This window comes from Phragmites australis, chromosome 1, assembly GCF_958298935.1.
Source record: "Phragmites australis chromosome 1, lpPhrAust1.1, whole genome shotgun sequence".
Lineage (NCBI taxonomy): Eukaryota > Viridiplantae > Streptophyta > Magnoliopsida > Poales > Poaceae > Phragmites > Phragmites australis.
Window position 1 is genome coordinate 11,528,534 of NC_084921.1, and position 26,413 is coordinate 11,554,946.

Genomic DNA, 26,413 nt, shown 5'->3' on the forward strand with positions numbered 1-26,413 from the left:
GTCAACTTACGACTTACCCAATCCAGAAATTACAACTCTATATTTATAGCGAACTGCTAACTCTGAAATCTAACACGAATCGTGTCATCCCACGATCAGACTCTAACTCAAATTCTAACTATTCTCGTGCATACCACACAATCAAACCTTGCAAGTTACAAACAAGACTCAGACTTTAATCAGGTGTCCGAAACTCACAACAAGGATTAAGTTCAACAAGGGCGCAGAGAGAGCAGGGAGGGCGAGGTGAGTGGATAAGGCAGGCGCGGTTAGTTCTTGACAGGGAGCTGACGGCGTCCACGCGCGCGAGGAGGAGCCGGAGATGAGCGGCTCACGGCGCACGTTGCGGTTTCTTCAGCGGCAGGCAGCCATAGCCGCGTGGAGAGCAGCTCTTGCGGACTGGCTTCGTCTCGTGTGAAGAGAGGAGAGGGAGAGAGGAAGTGGGAGAAAAGAGGTGCTGCGGCGTGTGGCCAGCACGCAGGCGAAGCGAGGACTGAGTCACTGAGCTGAGCTGGAGCAGGGCGCAGTCAAACTCGCCGCGGCACGCGTGCGACGGTGTTCCTGCCAGCGAACGCGAGGTGGAAGAAAGGCTATCTAATAATTTGCTGTGCTGCTAATAGATGTACTTGTATGTTTTCTTCATTTTATTCTCGAATTTTTCTCATGGTCCAAGAGTTCTCTAAATATTCTATAAATATTATACAAAACACTAGAGATAGTTATGAATATACGGTCCGATTTTGATGATTTTACCACCTACTATGTGTCTCCAGAAATTCATGCGAGTTAACAATTTTTAAAATTACTTTGCATTTTTAGGGTCTCGATTTAATTCCCAAAAATCTGAAACCATTCACTAATATTCATATTATCTGCTGTACTAATTTCTAAAATTAATTCCAAACCTAAGTTATATGGTAAAATTTCAAGTTGCTTCACATGGCCTCTCTTTTCATTAATTAGTCAATTCTAATTAAATTCAAATTAATTCAATTGCATGCAAACCACTGCTGCAAATTCACTCACAGCTAAACAAATCCTGCACCATTCGTTTCAAATAACACAAAATCACATAAAAGGAAGAGATACTAAGAAGCACCAGGGATGCAAAACCTACATTCATGAAAGGGCATTTTTTTGAGAGGGTACAAACTGAACTCATAATACCACGCACTTAACATGCACACATGCGTGTATGTGTCCATACACACACTAGAAAGGAATTGGAAGACTTGATGCCTCTAGTGAACGGAAACACACGATATCACTAAACGTGCACGCGTGTGTATACCCTAGCCTAACTCGAACGCTACAAGGGAAAATCCCTAATGAAACGTATGAGTTACAATCCCAAGGATCAAACTCGCACAGGCTGGGCAAAGCGACGTCACACCAAGCCACCTGAGCTACGCTCGGTTCTCCATGAAAGGACATGAAAGAACAAAAGGGAGTAATTTACTGACCATGAAGACATTCAATAGAGAAAAATCTAGACAGCGAACAGACCGTGGACATAGTGGCAGGGCTCTCGAGCTGTCGGGTGGGTCAACAGGTGGGGGCTGCGGGGTACGTTGACAGTGGGCGTGGGGATTAGGGTTGGAGTTGCACTCGGGATTAGGAGCATGGTTATATATATAGATGGGTAAATGAGTACCATGAATATGGGTAAACTTTATCCATAATCGTGTCTGTATATCTGTTGGGTAGTATTTTTCACCTATAAGCATGCTCGTGAGCAGCAAATATTGAACATACTCAACCTTATTAAGATATTTATTGATGGATAAAGGGTAAAATTGCCATCCCTACACCACATATGTCATATGTTTGGCTTGTAGAGCGAAAACCTCACCTCTTAAAAATAAAAAGTAATAGTAATTTCTTGTTTACCCTTAGTAACATATATTGTGCCTGCAAAAACTGTAACTTTTTGCTTGTTAACGCTCACTCTGCACATATATATTGTCATATATATCGTCATAACTCCCAGAACATATATATTGTCATAACTCCCAGCAGAGTGATTCTTCCATTACACACATGAAATCTGAACAATATTCGCGGCAACGGAACGTTCTTCCAGCTCAAAATGCTGGGAAATGTCGCTGTCAGTCAAATGTGTACCTTGTGCCGTACTCCAAATACATTGAGGCTTCAGTGAAGAAGAACAGATGGAGTATTACAACACAACACAGCACAGCAGTGTACACTTATATAGTTATATCTATTCTTGCCTGAATCCTACAGGCTGGGCTCGGCTGTGCCGAAAGAATATCTGCTTGCCCCTGGATGGCATGGAACCGAGTGTTCATTCATGTCTAATGCTTCGCGCTGCTTCTGACAAAAAACGGTCTGAAGGTGAGCACGAGGCCGATGACTGTGAACACGTTCAGCATGAAGAACACCAAGTGATCGCCTGCAAGACGGATGTCAGCAGAGCCATGTTTTCAAACAAAATGGCGCACAATGTTTCCTTGCTTATGCTATCTAGTAGGGATCAACGTGATAGCTCATGTCCAGCCAGTGTTTCAGATTACATTTAAACATCAGAGGGGATAGATTCCTACAGCTTAGAATCTTATAAAAGGGCCATCTGGAGCATGACCATAGCTACGGTACGGAATTCAACGTGGTCATAATATCATTCCATCACTCGATCCTCTAGTCTACCATGTTGTCTCTTAAGCAAGTTGCCCAAATGAAAACTTGAGCTTAAGATTTTCAGAAGTAGGATCCAACCATATTTATAACCATACTTCAAAAGGAAGAGACGACCTTCACCAAGTACCATCAGTCTTTTGACTTCTTATCACTGATTCCACTCAGCCAATGTTTAATCATTCTTAACAGACATTGTATGCATTTCTATGTTATAATCCTTCATTTCAAAAGTTAATGGCTTCCCCCTCCTGTTTAGTTCCTTGCCTAGGTCGTGCTCTCTGTGAATTCACCTAAATGTGTATCGACGCCTTTTTATCCCCAGATTTATATAAATGACAATGTCCAGTGGCCATTGGGCCCATTGTTTACGTGCCCGTTTTATTTCAAGCATTAATGTCACCTAGAGGAATGGAAAACAAATATCAAAGACCAAATGTGGATGGTTTAGATTCCGACGAAGTGTTAGATACACTTTTTTTAACAGTAGTAAATAAAAGATTTCACCCATGTACTTGCAAAGCAAAAAAAACCTTTGTAGTACCTGGAAGAAATGAAGCTATTTGACGCCTTTGAGCCCATGAAAAATCTGAAAAGAGTGGAAAAAATTTAAATATGATAAGGTGGTATTTCACTACAGAATCAACAATAGTAATAAGAAATGCAGCCGTGTCAAGATGATGATTTGGCTGTCATCATGGATCAGCTGCCGTGTGAGGTCAAGAATTTTCCATGCACATACTGGGGCTTCCTTTATTGGTCAAGAAACCTTCCAAAGCTGAGCTACAGCCATTGGTGGACCAAGTGGCAGATCATTTACCGGGTTGGAAGGCTTCGCTATTGAATAAGGCCGACAGACTAACCTTGGTGCATGTGGTTCTTACTGCAACACCCATTTACCAGATGATAGCAATGGATCTTCCTAAATGGGCTCTCAACGCTATTGATAAGAGACAAGGCTTCCTTTGGAAGGGGCAAGAAAAAACTTCTGGTGGTAGCTGCTTGGTCTCCTGGCATCGCGTATGCCGGCCGATCAAACTTGAGGGATTGGGTATACATGACCTGGCTCCTCTTGGTTGTGCTCTTCGGATCAGATGGCTTTGGCTGTGCAAAATTGAGCCCTCTCGCCCATGGACCAGTTTACAGCTGCAGATCCATCCCAATGCTAAGGCCTTATTTGATATGGCCACTGAGACTGTTGTTGGAGAAGGACAAAATACAAAATTTCAGGTGGATAGGTGGCTGCAGGGCAAGACAATTTTAGAATTGGCCCCAAATTTAGTCTCACTTGGTTCCTCGGCGAACTATTAATCAAAGGACAGTGGGTCAAGCACTTGTTCATCGACGGTGGGTGTTAGACATCAGAGGTGCTCTCTTGGTTAGTGCTCTTGTGGAATATCTTCAACTATGGGATCTTTTGGAGGAATTCAATTTACAGCAAGGTGTGGATGATAAATACTTCTGGAAATTATCAAGGTCAGATGTTTACTCGAGGAAATCAGCATACAACACCTTTGTTGGCTCCATCAAATTTGCGCCCTGGAAAAAATTTGGTTGACTTGGGCACCTCTTCAATGCAAGTTTTTTCTTTGGCTTGCCACCCTCAATAAATGCTGGACTGCGGACCAGTTGGCTAGGTGGGGGCTACCACACCCGGCCTCCTACCCCCTTTGTGATCAAGCTGATGAGACCATCCATCACATTTTGATCTCCTGCATGTTTGCTAGACAAGTTTGGTTCACCATCCTAATGAAGCTCGGGCTGCAAGCTGTGGCGCCGCAGCAGGGTGTGGTGGTTTTCTCAGGTTGGTGGTGCCGCGCGATCAAGCAGGTTGACAAGCAATTCAGAAAAGGCCTTCACTCCCTCATCATTCTTGTGGCTTGGGAATTATGGAAGCATCGCAATGACTGCGTTTTCAACAATGCAACTCCTAATGTGAGCCTAGTGGTGCAATCGGTTGCTGCTGAGGGTACCCTTTGGTGTGCTGCCGGTGCTAAGCATCTTCGCGTCTTATTAGCTGGGTCTTAATTGTTCTTTTCATTGTCTTGTTTTTTCTTGTTTCAGGCGCTCTTGTCTTTTGTTTTGTTTTTGTTGTTGTTATTTTTCTTTTAGGTGTGGTGTTGCGTTGTTGTACCTTGTTCCTTCCTTTTTAATGAAATGACACGTAGCTCTTTTGGGTGTTTTGAGAAAAAATAAGAAATGCAGTCTCAGGTTTACAAATAGGAGACTTTAGTTCCAAGTTGGATATCGGCAGCTGTTTGCTATGGAAAATATTAGATGAATGTAGAGCAGCCCCAGAAGCTGCTCTGGAACTAATCAAATTGAGATCAGTTCATACAATAAACTGCTGTATCTTTCCCACATAATTGCGATGCATAATTCTTAAAATACTTGATCATGAATAGTGAATACTCACATGGCTCCTGCAGCAGCTGGAGCGATAGTTTTAGCGATGGACATTAGTGTTACAGCAACACCATTGGCGGAAGCTCTTACATCCTGACTCTGTTTTTTGCATATTGATGTTAGAAAAGAAATTTTACATTACCAAAATTCATATACATGAATGGAAGAAACCAAATTACCCATTATTAGGAACTTACCACAGCATCATTCATTAAAATGCTGAACACAGTGATGGTAGTTACCTGAAAACAGTTTAGGATACCATGAAGAAACTTTGCAGCAACGAATAATGGCCGCTTTAAGTTGAAATATATAGGCATAACAAGCAGCCACTCAGATAACACAGAGCCATAAGTATTTGCCAAAATAAGTTGGTAGGTGTGGGTGTACACCCCCATCACCCAGATTCAAGTCATCTTCAACTTGAATTTGGGTGCCTATTTCTTCTTATTTGCAATGCCACCTAGTTCCTCCTAGGTTGGCGAGTATTTCTGTATTTGCAAAATTATGAATAACTAGTAGCTTCAAACTTGTCTCTTAGTTCTAAACACCAATTGTAGGAGGTCTTGCACACACCAAGGAAGTTTTGTTTAGAAAACTTGGTTTGCATTATATAAATATGAAATGCTTAGCGACACTAAGATAAACAGTGTCAGACTTGATGTATTTGTCAAAACATGAACAGCTGGTAGCTTCTCCACACTTAGCTGTTTGTTCTGAACAGCTAAAGATTTTGCACTCACCGAGAAAGCATTCTTCAGAAAAGATGCACAATTTAATAACAACTGAAGAATGAACCCTGATAATGCAGGCATGAATGCATAGCTAGAAAGAAGTGGTACAGTCAATATCTGCATATCAGAATATCTAATAAGTTGACGTATTAGAATATAATTAAAATGAACAACTAATTAACAGTCTTACCGCTATTGTGCGGACTAATGTGATGGGTTCAATAGATTTCGCAACTGATGGATAGATCAAAATTTGGTATATTAGGAGGAAGACACCTGATAAAAAAATTAGTCAGTGTGCCTAACTTTGCTTGCAATGCAATAGAACATCAATGCCTGAAATATGAGTAACTGAGTTCCAAGTAAATTTTCATGGTCACGTGCTTCAGATTTAGTTGCAGCAAGACTGATTTTTTTTTTATCAATTTAGCATATATTTCTAATCACATCAAACCAGGCATATATGCATATTATTTATGCACAATAGTTACAGTACGAGGGGCTTAAGTTTCCCTTGGATCCTCTATCTCAAGCAGATATCCTTGATGTGCAAAACTTCAAATCTCACAAAAAAATATATATGCCATGGCCCATAAATTATGAACTCCAACTGTTGTCCTGCAGAGGGTCTTCTCATATTGAGAAACGGGTAACTGGGATAACTAGATCGCCCCATCTTACGGGTTCTGATCTTTATTTTGTTTATTTCTTTGCTTGATCCTAATACACAACTATTACCAACTATATATAACCGGCCAACTAAAAAGTCACAATCCTAATCCAACTAACTAATAAACCGAATCCAACTCTATCTCCGAGATGATTCTATTTCTAAACAAATCAAATGCTAAAATACCAACTTATCAATCCTAAAATCTAACTATTCTAAAACCTAAAAGGAAACTAATTATTCTAAAACCTAAAAGGAAACCAATTATTCTGAAACCTAAAAGGAAACTAATTCTTTCCTTTCTTAATGACTTTTCTGCGCCCATATCATTTCCCTCCATGCCATGAAACAGCTCGTCCTCGAGCTGTGGTGGTGGCCATGGCTACAACACATGAAAGCCTCATGCTGATGAAAGTTTGATGTTTTTGGAAGATTCCTTGTAGTTCTTGAACACGCTCATATTGTGAAAGATGGAGACAATATCATCCTTGTTTCTCAGCATAGGCACCGTTGTAGCAGCTAAGGATAACTGGATTTAAGAATGAGACATTTTCCACCAGCAATGCAATTGACACCGGAGCAGAAGTAGCAGGTGTTTGTTTGATGATCAATGACACCACAGATGGGAGCAGTGTTGCCTACCGCTTTGCCTTTACCTCCATACATGTGATGGCAGCAATTGGTAGCACTATGGTAGGCTCTGAATGTGTGGCCATGAGAGCAGATGGTAGTCCTTCAGCTGGCACTAGTTGAGGTGAAGCGACTTGTGCTAATGTGATCGTTGAGGAAGGTGGTGGCAGCATGTCCACTGCATTGTTGCTGAAATTTTTTGCCCATCTAAGTTGATGAGCCTCAATTGCTTCAACCTTCGCCAAAACTTTCTCCACCATCTTGCCGAGAAGCTCTATGGTGTAGACGTCGTCACCCATGATGAGGGGTGCAAGCCGGCTGTGTGAGTAGTGACGGCGCACAACAGTGGTGGTGGAGCGGCAGTGGTGAACGGCGTGCAGTAGAGCAGCGGTTGCTGCATTGGAAAATGGAACAGCGGCGACTATAGGTGAAAACGGATCGGATACGGACGGATAATGATCATTCCATATCCTTATCCTTATTTTTAATCGGAAACGAAAATGAATACGGAAATCCCAGATAGGGAAACGAATACGGATAGTATCGGAAACAAATACGGATCTGGATATCTATCAAATGATAAAAACCCCTTAAATTGTGCGTATAAAAACAACAAAAATAACAATATAGTATAAGGAAACGATTAGATCTGAGTTGCAAAGGTGGAGATATGGCTTGGAAAGGGTGAAAGAAGGGTGTAGGAATTTTCTAGAGGCTCCCGGTATTTTTTTGGGATTTTCCTGGATTTTCTAGCAATTTTAGGAATTAAAAAAGGATTTTAGAAAGTAAATAAACACAAAAATGAGTTTAACAGATTATTCCAAATTATTTTACTAAAGAAAAAACCTTTCTAAATTATAATAATTATTTATGAATTTTCCAGAATTAAAAACATTTAAGAAACTTATTTAAACATTAAAACTATTATTCTATATTTATTCAAACATTATTAAATAACTTCACACATAAGGGAAATAAATTATGCATATAAAAACAACAAAAATAATAATGTAGTCTAAGTAATTAGGACCGTGGTGGGTTGTTGCCCTGTTGGTGACGGTGATAGCTTGTTCTTCAATAGGGCGGGTGAATCTGATATCTGTATCCTTATTCGGATATTATCTGTTTCTGTATCCATATTCAGCCCAAAAAGCATTTCCGTATCCGTATCCTTATCTGGATAAGGAATATCCGTATCTGATCCGGAAATATCTGTATCCGTATCCGGATATGACCATCTGTATCCGTTTTTCCGAATCCAGTTCGAAAAATATCCGAACCATTTTCAAGCCTAGCAGCGACGGCAGTGGCGATGTGGTGAGCAGTGGCGACGACGGCGTAGCAGGTTGACGGTGGCGTGGTGCAGCAGGAGGGCGGTGGTGATGTGGTGCAATGGTGGGGCGGCAACGGAGTGGTGCAGTAGTAGGGCGGCGGTGGCGGCGTGAAGGGCGTGCTAGGGCTGGTGGAGGCGACGTGGGAGACAGGCGTAGGAACAGAACTCGTGATACCAAATATTGAGAAACGGGTAACTGGGATAACTAGATCGCCCCGCCTTACAGGCTCTGATCTTTGTTTATTTCTTTGCTTGATCCTAATATACAACTATTGCCAACTATATATAACCGACCAATTAAGAGTCTCAATCCTAATCCAACTAACTATTAAACCGAATCCAACTATATCTCCTAGCTGATTCTATTTCAAAACAAATCAAATCCTAAAATACCAACTTATCAATCCTGAAATCTAACTATTCTAAAACCTAAAAGGAAACTAATTATTCTGAAACCTAAAAGGATACTAATTCTTTCCTTCCTTAATTACTTTTCTGCACCCATATCATCTCACCCTAAGAATAGCCATTAAATGAGGAAGTCGCCGAGGGGCCCTTCTGCTGCTGATTTGGACCCAGTCAAGGGGTTGCAGCAGCATTTTGGGAACGACTTTGGTCTACACACTAACATTTAGAAGTGTTCGATCACCCCTTGAGGTGGTTCGAGAGTCACTCCCTTGTACAGTTACAAATTTCCCATGTTACTTTGGGCTGGCTCTGTCAATTAAGAAGCTCACTAAGGTTGATCTTCAGCCCATCATCGATAAGGTGGCGGATAGACTTTCCGGCAGGAAAGCCCCCATGATGCCACCGGCTGGTCTGGCGGTCTTGGTCGAAGCAATGCTCGCCGCCACCCCCATATACCAGCTCATTGCCATGGATCGGTCGAAGTGGGTTATTTATGCAATTGGCAAACTGTGGAGGTCATTCTTACGGAAGGGCCATCATCAAGTTAATGGATGGCATTGCCTTGTTGCAGTCTCGGGATCCATGATCTTGAAACCTTAGGATGCGTGGCGCGCATGCGATGGTTGTGGTTGAAGAAATCTCAACCAGAACGACCGTGTGCCAGCCTCAATTTGCTAGTGTCTGTGAATGCTCAAGCGTTGATTGCGATCTTTGTGGTGTCACTGGTGGGCGACTGGCAGTCCACATTGTTTTGGTCTGACTGCTAGTTACACGACAAGACAGACTTGGCACCCAAGCTCTGCAGGAACCAGCATGATAATACTTAACAGGAAAGCTATGCCTGCTAATTTTTGTGAAAGAAAAAAAATGTCTAGTAGTTACCCCCCGTATGCCCATGAGTGCAGGATTCTTCGAAAAAACGCGTTGGTATCGAAACATGTCGGGAATCAGCGGATAGTGCATCAAGCCTTGCAGGGCTGCCATTGGGGGAGGGATATCAGGGGTGAGCTCTTTGTATCTGCCCTAGTCGAGTATCTCCAGCTCTAGGACGCCCTTAGGTAGTGGAGCTACAATCAGAGACGATGGACGAACATGTGTCGACGCCTTCATCGATAGGTTGGTTCACCAACAAATCGGCATACTCAAGGTTCTTTAGGGGGGCATCAATTTCGAGCTATGGCGTTGGCTTTAGAAACCGTGGGCGCCACCGCGGTGCAAATTCCTTGTGCGCAACCGATGTTGGACGACTGATTGCCTAGTGCATCGTGGGTTGTCGCATTTGACACATTGCATTTGTTCTCCTCTTGTGTGTTCGCTCGCGAGGTTTGGTTCATTGTCCTACGAGTAGTCGGCCTAGAGCGTCTAGCACCGAATTTGTAGGACATGGCGTTTAGTGAATGGTGGCGCCACTTGCGACGGAGGGTGGACAAATAACACCACGAGGTTTCAATTCACTTGTCATCTTGGTGGCATGATGGTTGTGGAAGCTGTTATGAATAACACTTGTATTCATCATGAGGGCTTTAGGTCCGAATATATACAAGTATGGGATGCCACAAAAGGCATATAATCAGGAGCCATATAAGGCAACTAAACATGCGCTATACTAGGCAGACTATCAGTACTATAGAAGGCATGAAATAATAACTAACACCCCCCTTAAACTCATGATGGGTCAACAACACTGAGTTTGGAGAGGTAGATACTATGCTAAGCTCTGGTATGTGCCTTTGTGAAGAAGTCTGCTAAATGAAACTTTGAAGGCACATATTGAACCTGATCTTGAACCTATGCACCATATAAGAAGCATCAATACCAATGCGCTTAATAAGCACATGCTTCAATGAATCCCATGCAATATTGATAGCACTTGTATTGTCAGATAAAAGCAGAGTCGGCGCAGAAACAGACACTCCAAAATCCTCAAGTAGCCACTGTAGCCAAGTAACCTCTGCTGTCAATAACGCAATAGCCTGTAATAGCATGTAACTCAGCCTCTGCACTCGAGCGAGAAACTGCAGTCTGCTTCTTAGTATTCCAAGCAATGAAGGAACCACCAAGAAAAACACGATAGGCAGAAAGAGACCGGTGATCGGAACAATCACTGACCCAAGTGCATCAAAATAATCCTAGAACTGCAAAGAACTAGAGTGCGGGAAGAAAAGACATCGAGAAATGGTCCCACAAAGATAACGCAGGACACGCAATAGATGACTATAGTGGAGTTGAGTGGGAGTAAAGACAAATTGACTCAAGATATGCACTGCATAAGAGATGTTAGATCGAGTGACCCCAAGATAAACGAGACTCCCAACAATATGCCGATAGCGGGTGGGATCAGAAAGAAACTCACCATCAGTGGCTCGAAGATAAACATTGAGTTTCATGGGAGTCTCAATAGTGCAACAATTAGTGACAGAAGCGCGATCAAGAAGGTCCTAAATATACTTCTCCTGAGAGAGGTAGAAACCCTCACAAGATCTCAATCCCAAAGAAGTAATGCAGAAGACCAAGATCAGACATAAGAAACTGCTCACTGAGGTGTGCCTTGACAAGGGAAATATACTCAGAATCATCTCCAGTAAGGATCATATCATCAACATAGAGCAGGAGAAGAATGCGACCACGAGACGAGGTATGAACAAAGAGAGCAGGATCATTGGTGCTAGCAGAAAAACCAACAGCAGTGATTACAAAAGCAAAGCTTTGAAACTAGGCACAAGGAGCTTGCTTGAGTCCATACAGAGAGCGACGAAGGCGACAGATCATGCCCTTAGAAATGGAATAACTAGGAGGTGGATGCATATACACCTCCCCGCATAGCTCGCCATTAAGAAACGCATTCTTCACATCGAGCTAAGAGATAGACCACTGCCGAACAAATACAAAAGCAAGAAGAGTGCGAATAGTGATCATGTGTGCCACAAGAGCAAAAGTCTCATCATAGTCACAACCATGTTGAGACGAGCTTTGTAGCGCTCAAGGGAGTTATCAGAGCTGATTTTAACCTTATAAAGCCACCTGCAAGTGATCAGATGGACATGCGGAGGAAGGGGAACAAGATCTCACGTGCCAGTGCTCTCAAGAGTAGCAATCTCTGCCATGGCATGCTGCCACTCCGAATGAAGAATGTCATCACGATAAGTAGACTCAGCTAGAATGGCACCAGCAAAACCAAAACGATTAGGAGGTTGAATCACCAGTCAGTCCCGAAGGGCATAGCGAGGAGACTCAGACATAGCCTCTGAAGAAGATGACACACTAGGAGAGGATGGATCATCAGGAGGATCAGCTACTGGCGAACTACACATGTAGACATGTGTCCTAGGAGGCATGTAGTATGTGATAAAAATAGGAGGTATGACAGTAGAGAGATCATCAGAGGGTAATGTCGGGGGAGGATCTCGGTTGCGGGATAGTGTTAGTGGTGATGGGGGTATCAGGGAAAGTCAGAAAGGTAAGTGGCTCGATCAAGAATGTGGAAGAAACATTAGAGGATGGATGAGGATAGAAAGGTCGAGACTCACCAAAAGTGATATTCCGAGAAATCCTCATTCGAGAAATCCTCATTCGGCGACCAACAGGATCCCAGTAGCAATACCCGTTATGCTCATCATTATAACCCAGAAAAATGCACTCAACAGAATGAGCGGTCAACTTGGTGCACTCACGAGGGGTAAGGAGAACATAGCACATGCAACCAAAAAGGCAAAGACTAGAGTAGTTTGGTGTCATGCCAGAAAAGACATTTGAGAGGAATCCCACCCTGAAGAGCGAACGAAGGCTAAATGTTAGTCAAATATGTGGTAGTGGAAACAACTTCATCTCAGAAGTGAGGCGGGACGGATGATGCAATCATAAGAGCACGAGCAATCTCAAGGGAATATCTGTGTTTATGTTAGCAACACCATTCTGAGTATGAGCACCAAGTTAGGAGAATTGGGCAAGAGTGCCTTGCTCAAAAAGAAAATGGTGATGAGCTCCAGAAAGGTAGTCCCCAATAGGATCAACATGAAAAACCTGAATGGTAGTGTCAAATTGAGTATGAATCCAAGAAAGGGAAGAAACCCTAACCCTAACTTAGGCTCTAGATAACATGTTATGAATAGCACTTGTATTCATCATGAGGGCTCTAGGCTCGAATATATACTTGTACATGATGCCACAAAAAGCAAAAAAAATCAGAAGCTATATAAGGAAACTAAACATGAGCTACACTAGGTAGACTATCAGTACTATACAAGGCAAAAAATAATAACCATATCTAACAGAAGCATCACAATGGTTGTGTGTTTGAGGATACAATGCTGAGCGTCCAGGCCAACGTGCTTGACATCTCGAATGAGACCAAGCTATGGTGCCTTGCAGGGGCTAAGGATCTGTGTGCCTTATGGCCATAGTGTGTCTTTGTGTCATGGGTTAGGCCCATGGGGGCCTGTTCGGCCGGCTCAGCAGGAAGACGGTGACAACTAGGGCTAGGGCTATCGCCGATCTCCACTGCATGTGGAAGGCGCGGGAGCCATAAGGCCAGCCGTCGTCGCCGTCAAATCGTCGAGATCAAGTCATCATCAAGTTATCTTCAGATTAGGAAATAAATATCTTTTAATATTAATAGTTATCTATAGTTAAGGAATAGCTTGGATTTAAATTAGGAAGGAGATCATAGTTTACTTGGTAGTCAAGATAGGTCATCTCTATATAAAGAGAGATATTTGTACCCTTTGGAAATTAAGAAAGAAGAGATTGCATCTCTTATCTTTCTCCCTCTCCACTCACGGTTACTATTCACCGGTGTGAATAGTATCAATGCCAACAGCACCGCTGCACGCCACCTCCTCTCCCTCCTCCTTGCAGCCGACCACTCTGGGGGCAAGAAGGCCATCCAACCCCACCCTACAACCTCCTTTGACTACGATCCCTACTATCCTCTCTCTACAAATAAGCACCCATTACATCTGGTATCAGAGACCTTGGGTTTTGGTAGTGCTGGTGATTAGGATTTCAACAAGTTTGTGACAGAAGCACTTGAGGGGGCGCGAAAGGACCTCCATGACTTGACATCCATGATCAAAGACTTGCAGCTCCGCATGGAACGCCAAGAGGAGCGCTTCATGATCAGCAACAACGATAAGACAACGATCGACAACACCTCCGCGGCACGCGAGGCTGCCGCTTGGCAAGAGGTCAAGGCTGCACGCACGGCAACAGCCAGGCGTGCGGCACGTGCAGCTGTGGCTGCCTCCTTGGGGATGCCGGACGACAGCTCTTCCGCAGACATGATCGACGCCATCCTCCCCGGCTTGTCCACGCCCATCGTTCCGCCGTCATCCGGGATGCTTATCCTGGCTTCTTCCTCCACTACAGCACTTGACGGACGACAACCCCGCTATGACTTCATGGTACCTAAGTACCACAAGTTGTCGTTCCCCGCCTTCGACGGCAACGATGACCCACTCCCATGGCTCAACAGGTGTGAGCACTTCTTCGTCAGGCAACAGACTCCGGATGTAGAGAGGGTTTGGATGGCCTCTTTCCACATGACAGGCGTCGCGCAGCAGTGGTACATGCATCTGTCCAAGGATCACGGCCCACTCACATGGAGTTTTTCTCTCGCATCGTCAACATCCGCTTCGGCCCTCTGACACGCCATAATCCATTGGGCGAGCTTGCTTCCCTGCGAAAGACGGGTTTCGTAGATGAGTACATGGAGAAGTTCCTTGCGCTTGTTGCTCGCGTCGGGAACTTGGATGAAATACAACGGGTAAACATCTATACTGTAGGATTGACAGAGCCCCTAAAAACAGACGTGGAACTCCACGAGCCCAAGAACATGGAGGAGGCTATGAGCTTGGCACATGCCTATGAGAGCCGTGTCCATGTCATGGTTGAGGTTAGGCAGCATTCGACGACATCCAAGTTCGCTGCCCTTCCATCTTCTTCACGCTCTACACCCTCGGCGGCCAGGGCCGAGGGAACGACGATGACTAAAGGTACCCCTGGGGGTGGCACCTCGCTTGATGCGCCTCAAGATGGAGGTGCCAACCTTAGGGTCTTCAAGAAGCTCACATTCGAGGAGATGGCGAAGTGCCACCGACTCAACATGTGCTTCAACTGTGACGAGCAGTTCTCCAAGGGGCACAAGTGCAAGCACTTGATCCTCCTGGAACTCATCGGCAGCGATACGGACACAGAGAACGAGGGCGTGGCGTCCCTCATGATGATGAGGGGCGATCAGGAGGATCGTCTACCTTGTGACCGCACCATGAGGCTCTTGGTAGCCCTACGTGAGGGCGGACTCCGCGTTCTTGTAGACACCGTTGCAACACACAATATAATCGACGAGTCCCTCGCACTTTGACTGGGGCTATCACTGCGCCGTATTCAGATGCGGATTATTGTTGGCACTGGCGATCGCATCATCAGTCGTGGCCTCTGCTGTGACCTACCGCTTGTCATTGAGCGAGAGGTCTTCTCCATCAACAGCTACACCTTCCCTTTGACAAGCGACACCGACATCATCCTGGAGACTACATGGATTTGCAGCCTGGGTCCTATCCTTTGGGACTTCGCTCGCATGGAGATGAGTTTCCATCGCAGCAACCGGACTGCTTGTTTCCTCGGCATCGACACTACTTCACCTCCACCTCCTTAGGTGCCATTATGGGCGGCGCCTATCCCTGCACTACAGCTACCAACATCTGTGTTGGCCTTGCCTGCTTCCTCCTCAGCACCATCGGGTGGCCGTACAAGCTCGTTCTCCAGACTAGGCGGCAACCGTACTTCAGCAACAACCATGGAGGTTCTCTCACAGCACTCGGACCTTCTCGACGAGGTTCGTCGCACGGTCCGGGCCGACCAAGAGCTAGCCGACCTTAGGGCACGCATACGACAGAAGGAGGCCGCACCAGCTTAGGTAGTGGTCAACGATGTCATCTTGTTTGACCATTGCCTCTATATGCCTGCTTCGTCATCACTTCTTCACCGCCTGGTACATGCTCTCCTTGACTCGGGCGATGAGGTCCTCGTACGTCATTTGGTTGTGGGCGTTCATATACCTTCCTCTGTGGGCGTCCATCATGTTTTTCCGAAGTCCGTCTTGCTTCTTTAGTAGATGCCTCGTTCTTTCATGCCTGCTGCAGACTTAATTTTTTCTGATCATACTGGTTGTGAGTTTATTACCATTGCCCAAGTCGTTTATGGAGTTTGCAGTTCTTCTGGCACCCCAGCTCTGGCACCACTCAGAGATGCTTACACACAACAGTTGTTTGGTCATTTCATTGACTTGACTATCAGTTGCCCGACTCCGATAGACACTTTCATCTTCGGCTTGGACGTGACTATTGTCTAGTGCCGCTCTCTGTCACTAGCTCTTCGATTCTCCTCCACCAGCAGGCAAGCTCTACCACCATGTGGGCATCTAGTGCAACTTGGTGAATGTGCCTAGCACCCCTGCCATGATGGGGAACACCAGGCGCCTGACGTCTCGGTGATTCATTCTTCGTGGCTACATCGGCAATGTGTCCTATGAGTTCACCCTGTGCATCGACCACACCATCTGCGACCTCACTAATGCACTGGTGTTGGACGAATTGTGCTCCAGGGTGTAGCTTCGGGACAACTCTTCATCACCATACTAGGAGGACAGGACAGGCTGGAGCATGGACGTCCAACGTGAGGACACACTGGAAATCAATGGCGGAGGAGATGTCATGGGTCAGGCCCATGGGGACCTGTTCGGTCGGCCCAACAGGGAGGCGACGACAGCCAGGGCTAGGGCTGTCGCCGATCTCCACCGCATGTGGAAGGCGCAGGAGCCCTAGGGCCGGCTGCCGCCGCCGCCAAATCATCAAGATCAAATCATTAATCAAGTTATCTTCAGATTAGGAAATAAATATCTTTTGAATAGGAATAGTTTATCTATAGTTAAGAAATAGTTTGGATTTAAATTAGGAAGGAGATCATAGTTTGCTTGGTAGTCAAGATAGGTCTTCTCTATATAAAGAGAGGTATTGTATCCTTTGGAAATTAAGAAAGAATAGATCGCATGTCTTGTCTTTCTCCCTCTCCACTCACGTGTACTGTTCACTGAACAGTACCAGCGTGAACAGTACCAACACCACTCGCACCGCCACACACCACCTCCTCTCCCTCCTCCTTGCAGCCGACCACTCTGGGTCGTAAGAAGGCCATCCAACCCCACCCTACGACCTCCTTCAACTATGATCTCCGTTGTCCTCCCTCTACAAATAAGCACCCACTACACTTTGTGTTTAGTCATGATCTGTTTTCGTAGCGTGAATGTACATTGAAGTCTAGAGAGGGATGCCTTTTCTTCTTTTTTTTGTGAGTGTCTTTATTTCTTCTACTCAGACCATTTTTTACACTTCTATTTAATACAAGTAGACGTGCAATTCTCCTGCGGGTTTAAGATAAAGAACACCCTCATTTCACACGTTCTTTGATTGCCGTTTCGCATGGCTAATAGTCCAGGTAGCATCAAATCTTTACCAAGCGTGAAGTGTTCAAAACATGTTTAGGAACTGTTTTCGAGGTCTTAGTAAAAATATGAAAGGATATATAATGGCAGCGGTAGCCATATTTTGTTGGGCGCTATAGCTATGCAGGAACGACACTGTCTTTAACGAGAAGAAAAATGTATCTCCTTTGCAAGTTACTTTTACTTGTACACACTGGCTCCATTCGTGATCTATATTACATCAGCAGGAGCATCGCGTGATGGCTACTATGGCGTGTACGAGGCTGGTGCGAGCGGCCAGAGAACTATTTACCCAGTTTGGATGACAGTCTAGACTTCGTATCCAAGCTTAAACATAATAACTTCTGTAGAGGAGATGTGTTTCTTCTTTTCAGTATTTCCCTTTTATGGGTCTCATGTAACGTTTTGGCTCATTTTTTGTGTTCTTTAGTGTGTGGTTGTGTGCATCTTAGTAATGTAGAGGTCGAGAATAAACTCTTGTGCGGTTGTATAAGCTTGATGTAATGATGAGAGTTAATAAAACTCCCTTTTCAAAAAAAAGAGAACACCCTCATTTTTAAACCAGGTCCCTAAAGATCGATCAGGCCTTTCAAACTCTAGTATCCCTCAGGCTGAGATCTCAGAACCAGTCTCTATTGGAAGGGCATTTTCTACCTCCAAAAGCTAGCCATTGAGGTAAGGCGGTAAGGGACTCACGACTTTAAAACAGGGTCCCTTACGCTTCCAAAGCCAATATGGAGACTACTCCAGCACCAATTTTAATGAATCTTCTTCTTGCGCTTACACTGAAATACCTGAAATTGCAAGGACGTTGCCCACATCTTGAGAAGAAAAGCTTAATCCACCATATGTCCTGTCACTGACAGCCCAAAGAGGAAATACCTGCAAGTCTTTCCTGATTCAAATACAGAATGAAGACAATGGAAGCAAGGATACAGGGGAAAAGAGGCAAAATTTAAACATACCAATAAGAAAAACCATGAGATGTAACAACAGAAAGACGAGTCAGACAAGTGACGATTTTACCTCTGCATAAGCCACATCCTGGAGAGAGAAAATACAATATACAGTGATAGCTGACATGAGTGGCCAGTTTGTGAATAACTGTAGACATCCACCACTTCCAGCGTCGCCATTTTCTTGAGCATCAGTACCAGCAACAAATTCTTCTACTTCAATTGAATTGTTTAAAACTGTACCTGCAGTGTGTTTATGCAAAGTTTCCTGTAATATTGCATATAAATAAGTCTAGATCAGTTCATATGTGCAACAATAGTAAGGCCTAGTCAAGAGACTGGCACTGCAATTGCATTTACTGCTGGACAACAACACTAAAATAAAATCTTTGTCATACTTGTCTTAGCTAACCATCACATTCTCAGTAAATGTATGGGTCATTATGGCAAAATATGATTCCAATGTTAAAAAGGGATGACACTTCACTTGAGTTATCAGTTATTACATGATACAATATTGCACCGTAAAATATTTCTCGAATCAGAAAGCAGAGTTTACTTTTAGATCCTGCAAAACATACTCATTGTTGAACTGTGTTTTAGGTCAAGATGCAGAATGACTTTGGCAGATTTAACTAGAAATAAATTATATCAAATCATGTCATTTTGATCTAATAGATGAAATAATGTGAAACTGGTACTCTTTACACTGTTATCATTAGTAATTCCAATTAAAGATATAGATAGAAGATAATGGCACATTGGCACCAGAGTAATTCAGCCAAAAAATAGAAGAGTACATGAACACTGACTAGAACAACTCCTCTACTTATTTGGCCCTTGATGTGCATCATGAATACTACGATGATGATAACTGTTGTAACTTTATCACAGAGTGATGTTTGTTTCAATATAAATTGAGCATTGTAGCCATATAGGAACAACAAACTCACCGGAAGCCAGAAGCAGGCGATTAGAGCACTAATTGCAAGGAGCGATATAGATAGGCAGGGGAGAAAATATGGAAACCTATACCGTTGCATGATCGAACATAATTAGCAACACAGAAGAAACCGACATAAAAGGATGCATAAAGCAGATGCTCACCTCCCAAATATGGACTTCTCAGAGAATATGCCTGGATATTTATCTGCTGGCTGATATAACAGCAATACACAAGCATATAAGTTTACAAGGATTGTAGATGAAATTCTCAAGATCGTATGTCAATATAATAATCAAACGTAGAGTGAATTTTGTGCAACTTTGACCTTAATGTCTATATAGAATATTGAATAAAACTCCATATATATATATATAGTGGATAATTGCATTTTATAGAAGGATCATTGGAAACAAGAAGAAAAGGGCAATCAAGAAATGCCTTGGTAAGCTATATAATTTTGTGATTAGGTTTAAAATAATCCATGGTCAGAAGAGACAGAACAGTAAATATCATAGCAGGTTTAGTTGGTAATGCATAGATTAATTTTCTGCGGAGATTAAAATGGACTATTACCTGTGCAAGATAACCACCAATAGCTGGTCCAACAACGAGGCCTATGCCGCGCGAGGAAGAAACCTGGTGGATCCAGCAATAGCAACTCGTGAACATTAGATTGAGGCTTCAGACCAGAAATTTTAAAATAACAATATTCAAGCATCTTACAGCTGCTAATGCCATATGATTGTATTCTTTTCGACATACTTCTGTAGCATAAGCCTGAACAAAAAGAATTGCAGTGAAACATTTTATTTGTGTAAAGTATGAAGCACCATATTAATAACTTTCAAGTTGGGAAAATTTATTTCATTTGATTGGTACTAGTGCATAACTATCAAAAGTATTTTTACTGTTCTGAAAAAATAAAATAGCAGTGAGCTCTTGTTATCTTTGAAATGAGAATAATATTTTCAAAAAGGAGTAATAACATTAAAAAAATTATCTGGTGTGAGTAAACAAAGACCTCAATCACTACATCAAAACAAGCTTCGCATGTTAGGATAATCCTAAAAACACATTAATGAGATATATAGCAGTGATCAATACACAGCAAACTGAATCTGGAATACCATCCTCTCATGAACGAGCATCATGGGAAAAAAAGCCCAATGAAAACAGCTAGAAGTCCTTCTCTACTCTAAATTGACTCCTGAAGAAGCATCCACATTGTCTCACATCACCTCTAAAACTACAACCATCAGATCAAACTCAGAATATATATTAGCAATTAGATCTTAATACAAAATAGATGACTTGATTAGATCCCTTTTGGTTGAAATGTTGGAAGTTTGTGGAACCACATACATTTTTTTCATGACAAGGTATTTTTTCTTGAAAAGATATTTTTTCATGAATACATGCGTTCTTATGCCACCCTTTAGAAACTAACTAGTCTAGAATTGATGATAGGTAAGTAGATATCATTCAACCAATATGCAGCAAAATGCGGGCCATATACTAGTTATTGTAGAATATTAACGGATGATTATGAATATGAGTGTCTGAGTAGTTAGTGAAAAGGGCTACAAGAACATGATGAAGGGTTCTAGTAGGCAAAAGGAAATCACTCTCTTATATGCTTAGATACCTTGACTGGTCCAAGCATGCCACAGAATAACCCAAGCAGGCCTCTAGTGGTTAATGCCATCCAATAGCTTGAGCTGAGTCCAAATATAGTATTGAAGATACTTCTGAAATAGATATGGAAACATACCAAAACTCTCGATGCATCAAGAAAACCACAGCCAAAGAAAAGCCCATATATGATACCAGGTGACTATGTTTTGTTTAAAGAAGATCTTACACTGATATAAGTGTGATTACAATAACTGGTTTCCTCCCATACTTATCAGCCACGATTCCCCATATTACAGAGGAGAGTGCTCTCCCAAGCATATATGAAGCACCTTCATTAATAGCAAAAACTATTAGAGTATATCCGACTGTTATGATACTATTTGATTAGATTTTATTGTAATTTATCTAATACAATTCGATCTTATCTCTAGTATTGTTTTGCGATCCAAGTCATGTACTCTCTATAAACACGACAACATGACTCAATAATACAATCCACAATTATGCGGTTTATTCATCTTTCTACATGGTATCAGAGTCGGCGCCGCTCTTAAGCTACCGCCTCCACAGCTTCCACCGTGCCGCCCCTAGGAGATGATCAAATCTCCATGATCTCACCCGAGGGCTGCGCAACCCACAATTTAGTCGTGTCGCTGATAATTCGATTGACTATTAATTGGAGTTTTTTTCCTGGTCATCTTCAAATCAGGTTTTCTCCATAGCCGTGATGCGGCCCCTTCTCCGCAACCTTCCAAGTGCCCTGTCTCCAAGTCGTCATCGCGTCGGATCGTCGTCGTCAGCCCGTCGTCCCTAAGCATGAAGCCTCGCACCACCACGAACAAGGTTATCGCTACTAGTGTCGCCACTTCAAGCTATTGGTTCCGCCACACCTTCAGTCTTCGTCCACCCTTGTAGCCAAAGTCACAGTCTCTTCCCCAACTACACTTCATCTACTCCGACAACCATAAGTTAATCACGATTGACAAAGCTTAGGCATATCCCTTACAATATACATCCTTACACTGCTCTGTTCAAGTTGCTTGGGCATATCACCACAAAATAGGAACTATTAACAGAAAACTCACCAACAAAACCAGCATAAAATCCAATATCTTCGTCGTCTTTAGCAATATGCAGGTCCCTTATCTGCAATCAAAAATTCACATGGTTGATAAACGAGAATAAATTTATGGAAATATTCAGAATTTTATTCTCAAAACGAAAGTACTTAGAATATAGCTAAGATAAATTACTCTGAAGGGGATTATGCAATTCAGTCATTTTTTCTAAACTTAAAAGACTACCTGTCCAGAGAAACATTACATTTTTTGTTGATACTGGACCACTACAATTAAGAAAGGGTTATCTTATCAATATTACCTGCATAAACTGTCACAAGTCACAAATGTACAAGAGTTGGGTCATCCTGGCATATAGTTAGCACGTTATGCATTCTTAATCGAAAATTGCATCTTGAGGTGCCCAACCCCACCTTTATTGCCCATTTATACCTGTTAAGAGCTACTTTAGTCATAGGCCCAGTTTGGCAGGGCTACACCTCCCATCTCCACGTCAAATTTGGAGTTTGTAGGCCAATAGAATGTGGTTTACCTGTCTATTTATAGTCTAAAAATGAAAAGAAGATGGCTTACTCAAAACACCCCTGGTTCACCCTTAGCTCCAGCTTCATGAATTCTTAGAGCTAGGGATACATAGAGCTGGAGCTTTACCAAACAAGCCTATACATTTATATTATTGGAGCCATATAAAAAATGACACAACAATGCTACTTAGTTCCTCCTAGGTTGGTCGAGTTTTTTTAAAGTCTTTACATGTAAAAATTCAGATGCTACTTGTAGCTCATCTCTTCTTTCATAAAACAAAAAAAGGCAATCATATTGCACATTTTAATAAAGAGAATTTAAGTTGCTCACCATAAAATACAAGAAGGGAAACAAAGACTGTATCGGCAAGGCTGCAGGTAGCAAATAGATAAAATTATTCGGATATTTCATTAACAATTAAGAGATGATATAAGTCAAAAAGATATTGAGTTAGTAAATTCTGAGATGCATGTTTAAGTCTAACAAAACGAGTGCCCTCGTGAAACAAATGGATGTAGTAAGAGAGAAAAACTATATGACTTAGCAGCAGTGATATGTCCATAACTAGATGTAGTAAGATTCCACGAAACAGTGTCATTAATGGCGATACAGTGTTCCAAAGCCCAAAGACATGATTGATAAATGTTAGAAATGTGTGGTGAGACATACCAAAACCAACCAGTTGGCAATCCAGTTATCAAGGAACGTGAGTATGTTGATAGAGATTTGTGGTCTATTTCCCACTCCTAGGTTCGCTGAAAACCAGAGTTTCTCTTCCAACAAAATAAAGAGAGACTTAATAGTTTCCCCAAGACCGCACGATTAAGAAGTTTCATGGTTTCATAGAATTTCATCTGAATAACTAGCGGAAAAGAATAAGCTTGTTACTCCTTCCGTTTCGCAATGTTTGTTCATGACCTCGGGAGTATCTGTCTCAAATTGTTTGTCCATTGCGGTAACCAAGGATGTTTTGTGGTCTATTTTACTGTTATGCTTTTGAGTACATGCATGCATTTACTCTAACGCTGATGAGTTACTTGCTCTCATCTTTGCATTGATTAGGGGTAGCATGGTCATCTCACAGCATTTTTTTACTCGATTTCAGTATTTCTTGATTTGTACGCAATGGTGGGCGTGGACAAATATTGTGAAACGGGGGTAGTACTGACACAGTCAGCACAACATTGTTAGCGTGTCACGTGCTGCATGAAATTTTTTGGGTAGACTATGGATCAGCGAGTAATGGTGTCGTATCCATAATTGCGTGCCATGTTGACAAGCTTTGAAAGAAAAATACAAAGACGAAAAGCAGCAGTCAAGCAACGAGGGTATCTGAATATACGATACAGTACTAATAGACTAATGAGTCAGGGAGTAGTTGTGCCGTGTCACTGGACAGGACCTGTTGAACAAAGCAAAATTGGAATGCGCCTGGCCAAATCTGGAAGAAAACGACTACCACAGCAATACTAGTAAAGAAATATAGGCAATGAAGCGACAAAGAAGAAAAAGACAAAGAGTGAGGACTAAAATATTAATGAGGTGTTTAGTTGAGGGATAAACTCATCCTAGATAGGATGATCCCTCGTGATATCATTCTATAAATTTTGATGGGATGATACCATATTACACTAGCCATGTGCATGTGAGGAATTGGTAATGGATCAACCCATTTTATTTCATAAACCAAACATGTGGATTAGAAATGAGGTGGTGACGATCACCACATTAACTTAAATGGCATAGGCTTATTTGCCACCGAGACCTGGCATCCCATTTGCCACCCTGCCTCAAGTGCATAGACTTGATGAGGTTCCGCATGTCAGCCTCAGCTCACTTTCTAAGGTAGCAAATAAGCAAATATCACAAGGTCACGGCCCACAGATGGTTCAAGATGAATTTAGCAAACGATCGACCACAGCCGAAATCGCACCATGACCGGCACCAAAATGCCCCCTGCGCAATGGTGATCTCTAGCCAGAAGAGCATACTAGTAGCAGTGTTGCCATCAGCAGGAGAAAACGACGAAAGAAGCAAGCGGGGGTTGAGTTGAGGAAAACCACGGGAGGGCAATGGAGCACGCACTGGAGCAGACGGTGACGAGCCAGATGAGGAAGAGCTCCGTGAAGGGGAAGGACCCCTCCCGCTCCGCCTTCCGCCGGTCCACCCTGCACCCGGGGCACCCCGGGTAGTACCGCGCCTTCTTCACCAGCAGCGGCTCTCCGCCACAGTCCATCTGCCGACCCGTGAGATCTCCGGCGATCGCGTCAGGGCGCCTAGCGGCGGGTGGGGGAGGAGGCAAGAAGAGCGCAGGAACGGGAAGAAGCAGTCTAGTAGCCAACCCGCGCTTCCTTCATTTTTTGTTGGGGAGCGGGGGAGGAGGGGTGGGAACAGGAGCCGTGGACAACTCGAACTGCGCCGCACGGCCCGTGGACGTATAAGAAAGCGAAAGGAAAGCGAAAGGTTGGAGCCGCAGGCTTAACGAATTCGTTTGGACAACAAAAATTGCTACATCTAATTTTCGAAATTAGTCAAAAAAACGAAAATTTTAATCGAAATTTAATGAGAATTTGGACAAATTTACTTGATTAAATTTATAAATCAGAGACAAAAACCGACCGAATCTAGTCAGAAAAACCAGTCAAATTCCACCGAAAATCGAGCGAATTCTCCTATTTACCGATCGTATTTTCTGCACTGAACGTATTTTGAATGAATTAGTCGAAAATCGGTCAAATTTCCCGATTTATCGAGCACATTTCTCAAATTTCAGTAACGTTCAACAACAAAATCAAAAAATAATTCAACCTTGTAAAATCAATAACTAACTGAGTTTTAAATCAAGTGAAACAAATTTTGTTGTTTTTATTGTAACATGATATACATAATAAAAGTGTTTATAATCATAAAAAGGTTGAACATTTTCTGTAAAAAAATGTATTTACCAAACCTAGTTAAATGCATAGTTAATTCTTTACTAATCTAAAAATCATGAAACTAATTTTATTAGTCTTCTTACATAATCCTATTTCTTTTAAAAATATATAAACTCATGAAATAGTTGTTGTAATATGCGGGATTTTGTAAATGTGTTGCAACTAGATTAATTCATAACTAACTCATCACACCTTCAAAATTAATGAAATCAGTTTTATTAGTTTACTTATATAAATAATGGTAGATATAAAAATGTTAATTACAGTGTTGTTTCTTAACATGTTAAACTTTATAAAAATTATGGAGAAATTAATAAAACTGTAAATAAATTGAAATAAATTTTAAAGATCCTCTTAAGATACACCCTAAAAAAATATGTGTTTGCATGTTAAATTTTTTCTTAACTCGATGGACTAAATCATCATGTTCATATGGCGTATTTCAATATTTTTTTTGAAACTTCCTCTATGATGCAAACGACATTATTTAGAAAAATCATATAAAGTTTTGGAATTGTCTCTAATATTTTTAGAATTTTTTGTGATTTTTTAATATTTTGAATTTTTAATTTAAATTCAAAATCGGTCAAATTTAGATTCCGTGCGGATCCAATTGACCAGTTTTCACGAATACCGAGTGGTTTTCGATGAATTTCGAACATGTGGAGCCGTGGCGCGGCAGCGCTCGGGGAACCATGTTCTGCATGCCGTGCGTCACGTTCACCCATTCTGCACCTTGGCTACACCTAATCGCCCGTGCCCAACCGGCAACTGATTGGGTAAGCCTGACAGGTGGTGCATTGGTTGAAGCTGAGGCCATGGCATACCCATCTCGCTACAGCTTGATGTGCTTGCCCACTTGGCATTTGCACTGGTTTACATCTCTACCGTCGGGAAAAGTTTATAGCTTTGTTTAAAACGAAGGGGTCTTTTCAAACATAGTTTAACTTTTATAGTATTATATTAGGGAGAATTCCTGCCTTTCTACCTGGTGGTTGGG

At 42.5% G+C, this 26,413-nt stretch overlaps 1 protein-coding gene across 3 annotated transcripts; it reads right to left on the bottom strand.

Moving 5' to 3' along the window:
* Window positions 1–1,970: 1,970 nt before the first annotated feature.
* Window positions 1,971–24,872, bottom strand: LOC133909714 (probable peptide/nitrate transporter At3g43790). Of its 3 annotated transcripts, XM_062352266.1 has the most exons (17): window positions 24,563–24,872; window positions 22,808–22,848; window positions 21,959–22,019; window positions 21,100–21,202; window positions 20,884–20,986; window positions 19,962–20,015; window positions 19,812–19,874; window positions 19,400–19,449; window positions 19,246–19,321; window positions 18,363–18,560; window positions 18,131–18,218; window positions 5,989–6,074; window positions 5,808–5,915; window positions 5,262–5,306; window positions 5,075–5,163; window positions 3,203–3,247; window positions 1,971–2,416 (listed from the first exon to the last, which is right to left on the bottom strand). In XM_062352266.1, exons 1-17 carry the CDS (start codon window positions 24,711–24,713, stop codon window positions 2,242–2,244), a joined length of 1,536 nt encoding a protein of 511 aa, XP_062208250.1. In that variant the 5' UTR covers window positions 24,714–24,872; the 3' UTR covers window positions 1,971–2,241. The 3 variants fall into 3 exon arrangements, with proteins under 3 accessions (XP_062208250.1, XP_062208261.1, XP_062208268.1); XM_062352277.1 differs by lacking the exon at window positions 5,808–5,915; XM_062352284.1 differs by lacking the exon at window positions 22,808–22,848 and having other exon boundaries at window positions 24,563–24,632.
* Window positions 24,873–26,413: the final 1,541 nt, after the last annotated feature.

What these genes read in the sequence shown, in the direction of transcription:
- LOC133909714 (XM_062352266.1), bottom strand. Translation starts at nt 24,713, where the DNA reads ATGGACTGTGGCGGAGAGCCGCTGCTGGTGAAGAAGGCGCGGTACTAC. An exon ending in TTCCCTTCTTGTATTTTATG is followed by an intron (nt 22,020 to 22,807) that starts GTGAGCAACTTA and finishes TTTTGATTGCAG; the next exon opens with ATAAGGGACCTGCATATTGC. An exon ending in GAGAAGTCCATATTTGGGAG is followed by an intron (nt 19,322 to 19,399) that starts GTGAGCATCTGC and finishes GCAACGGTATAG; the next exon opens with GTTTCCATATTTTCTCCCCT.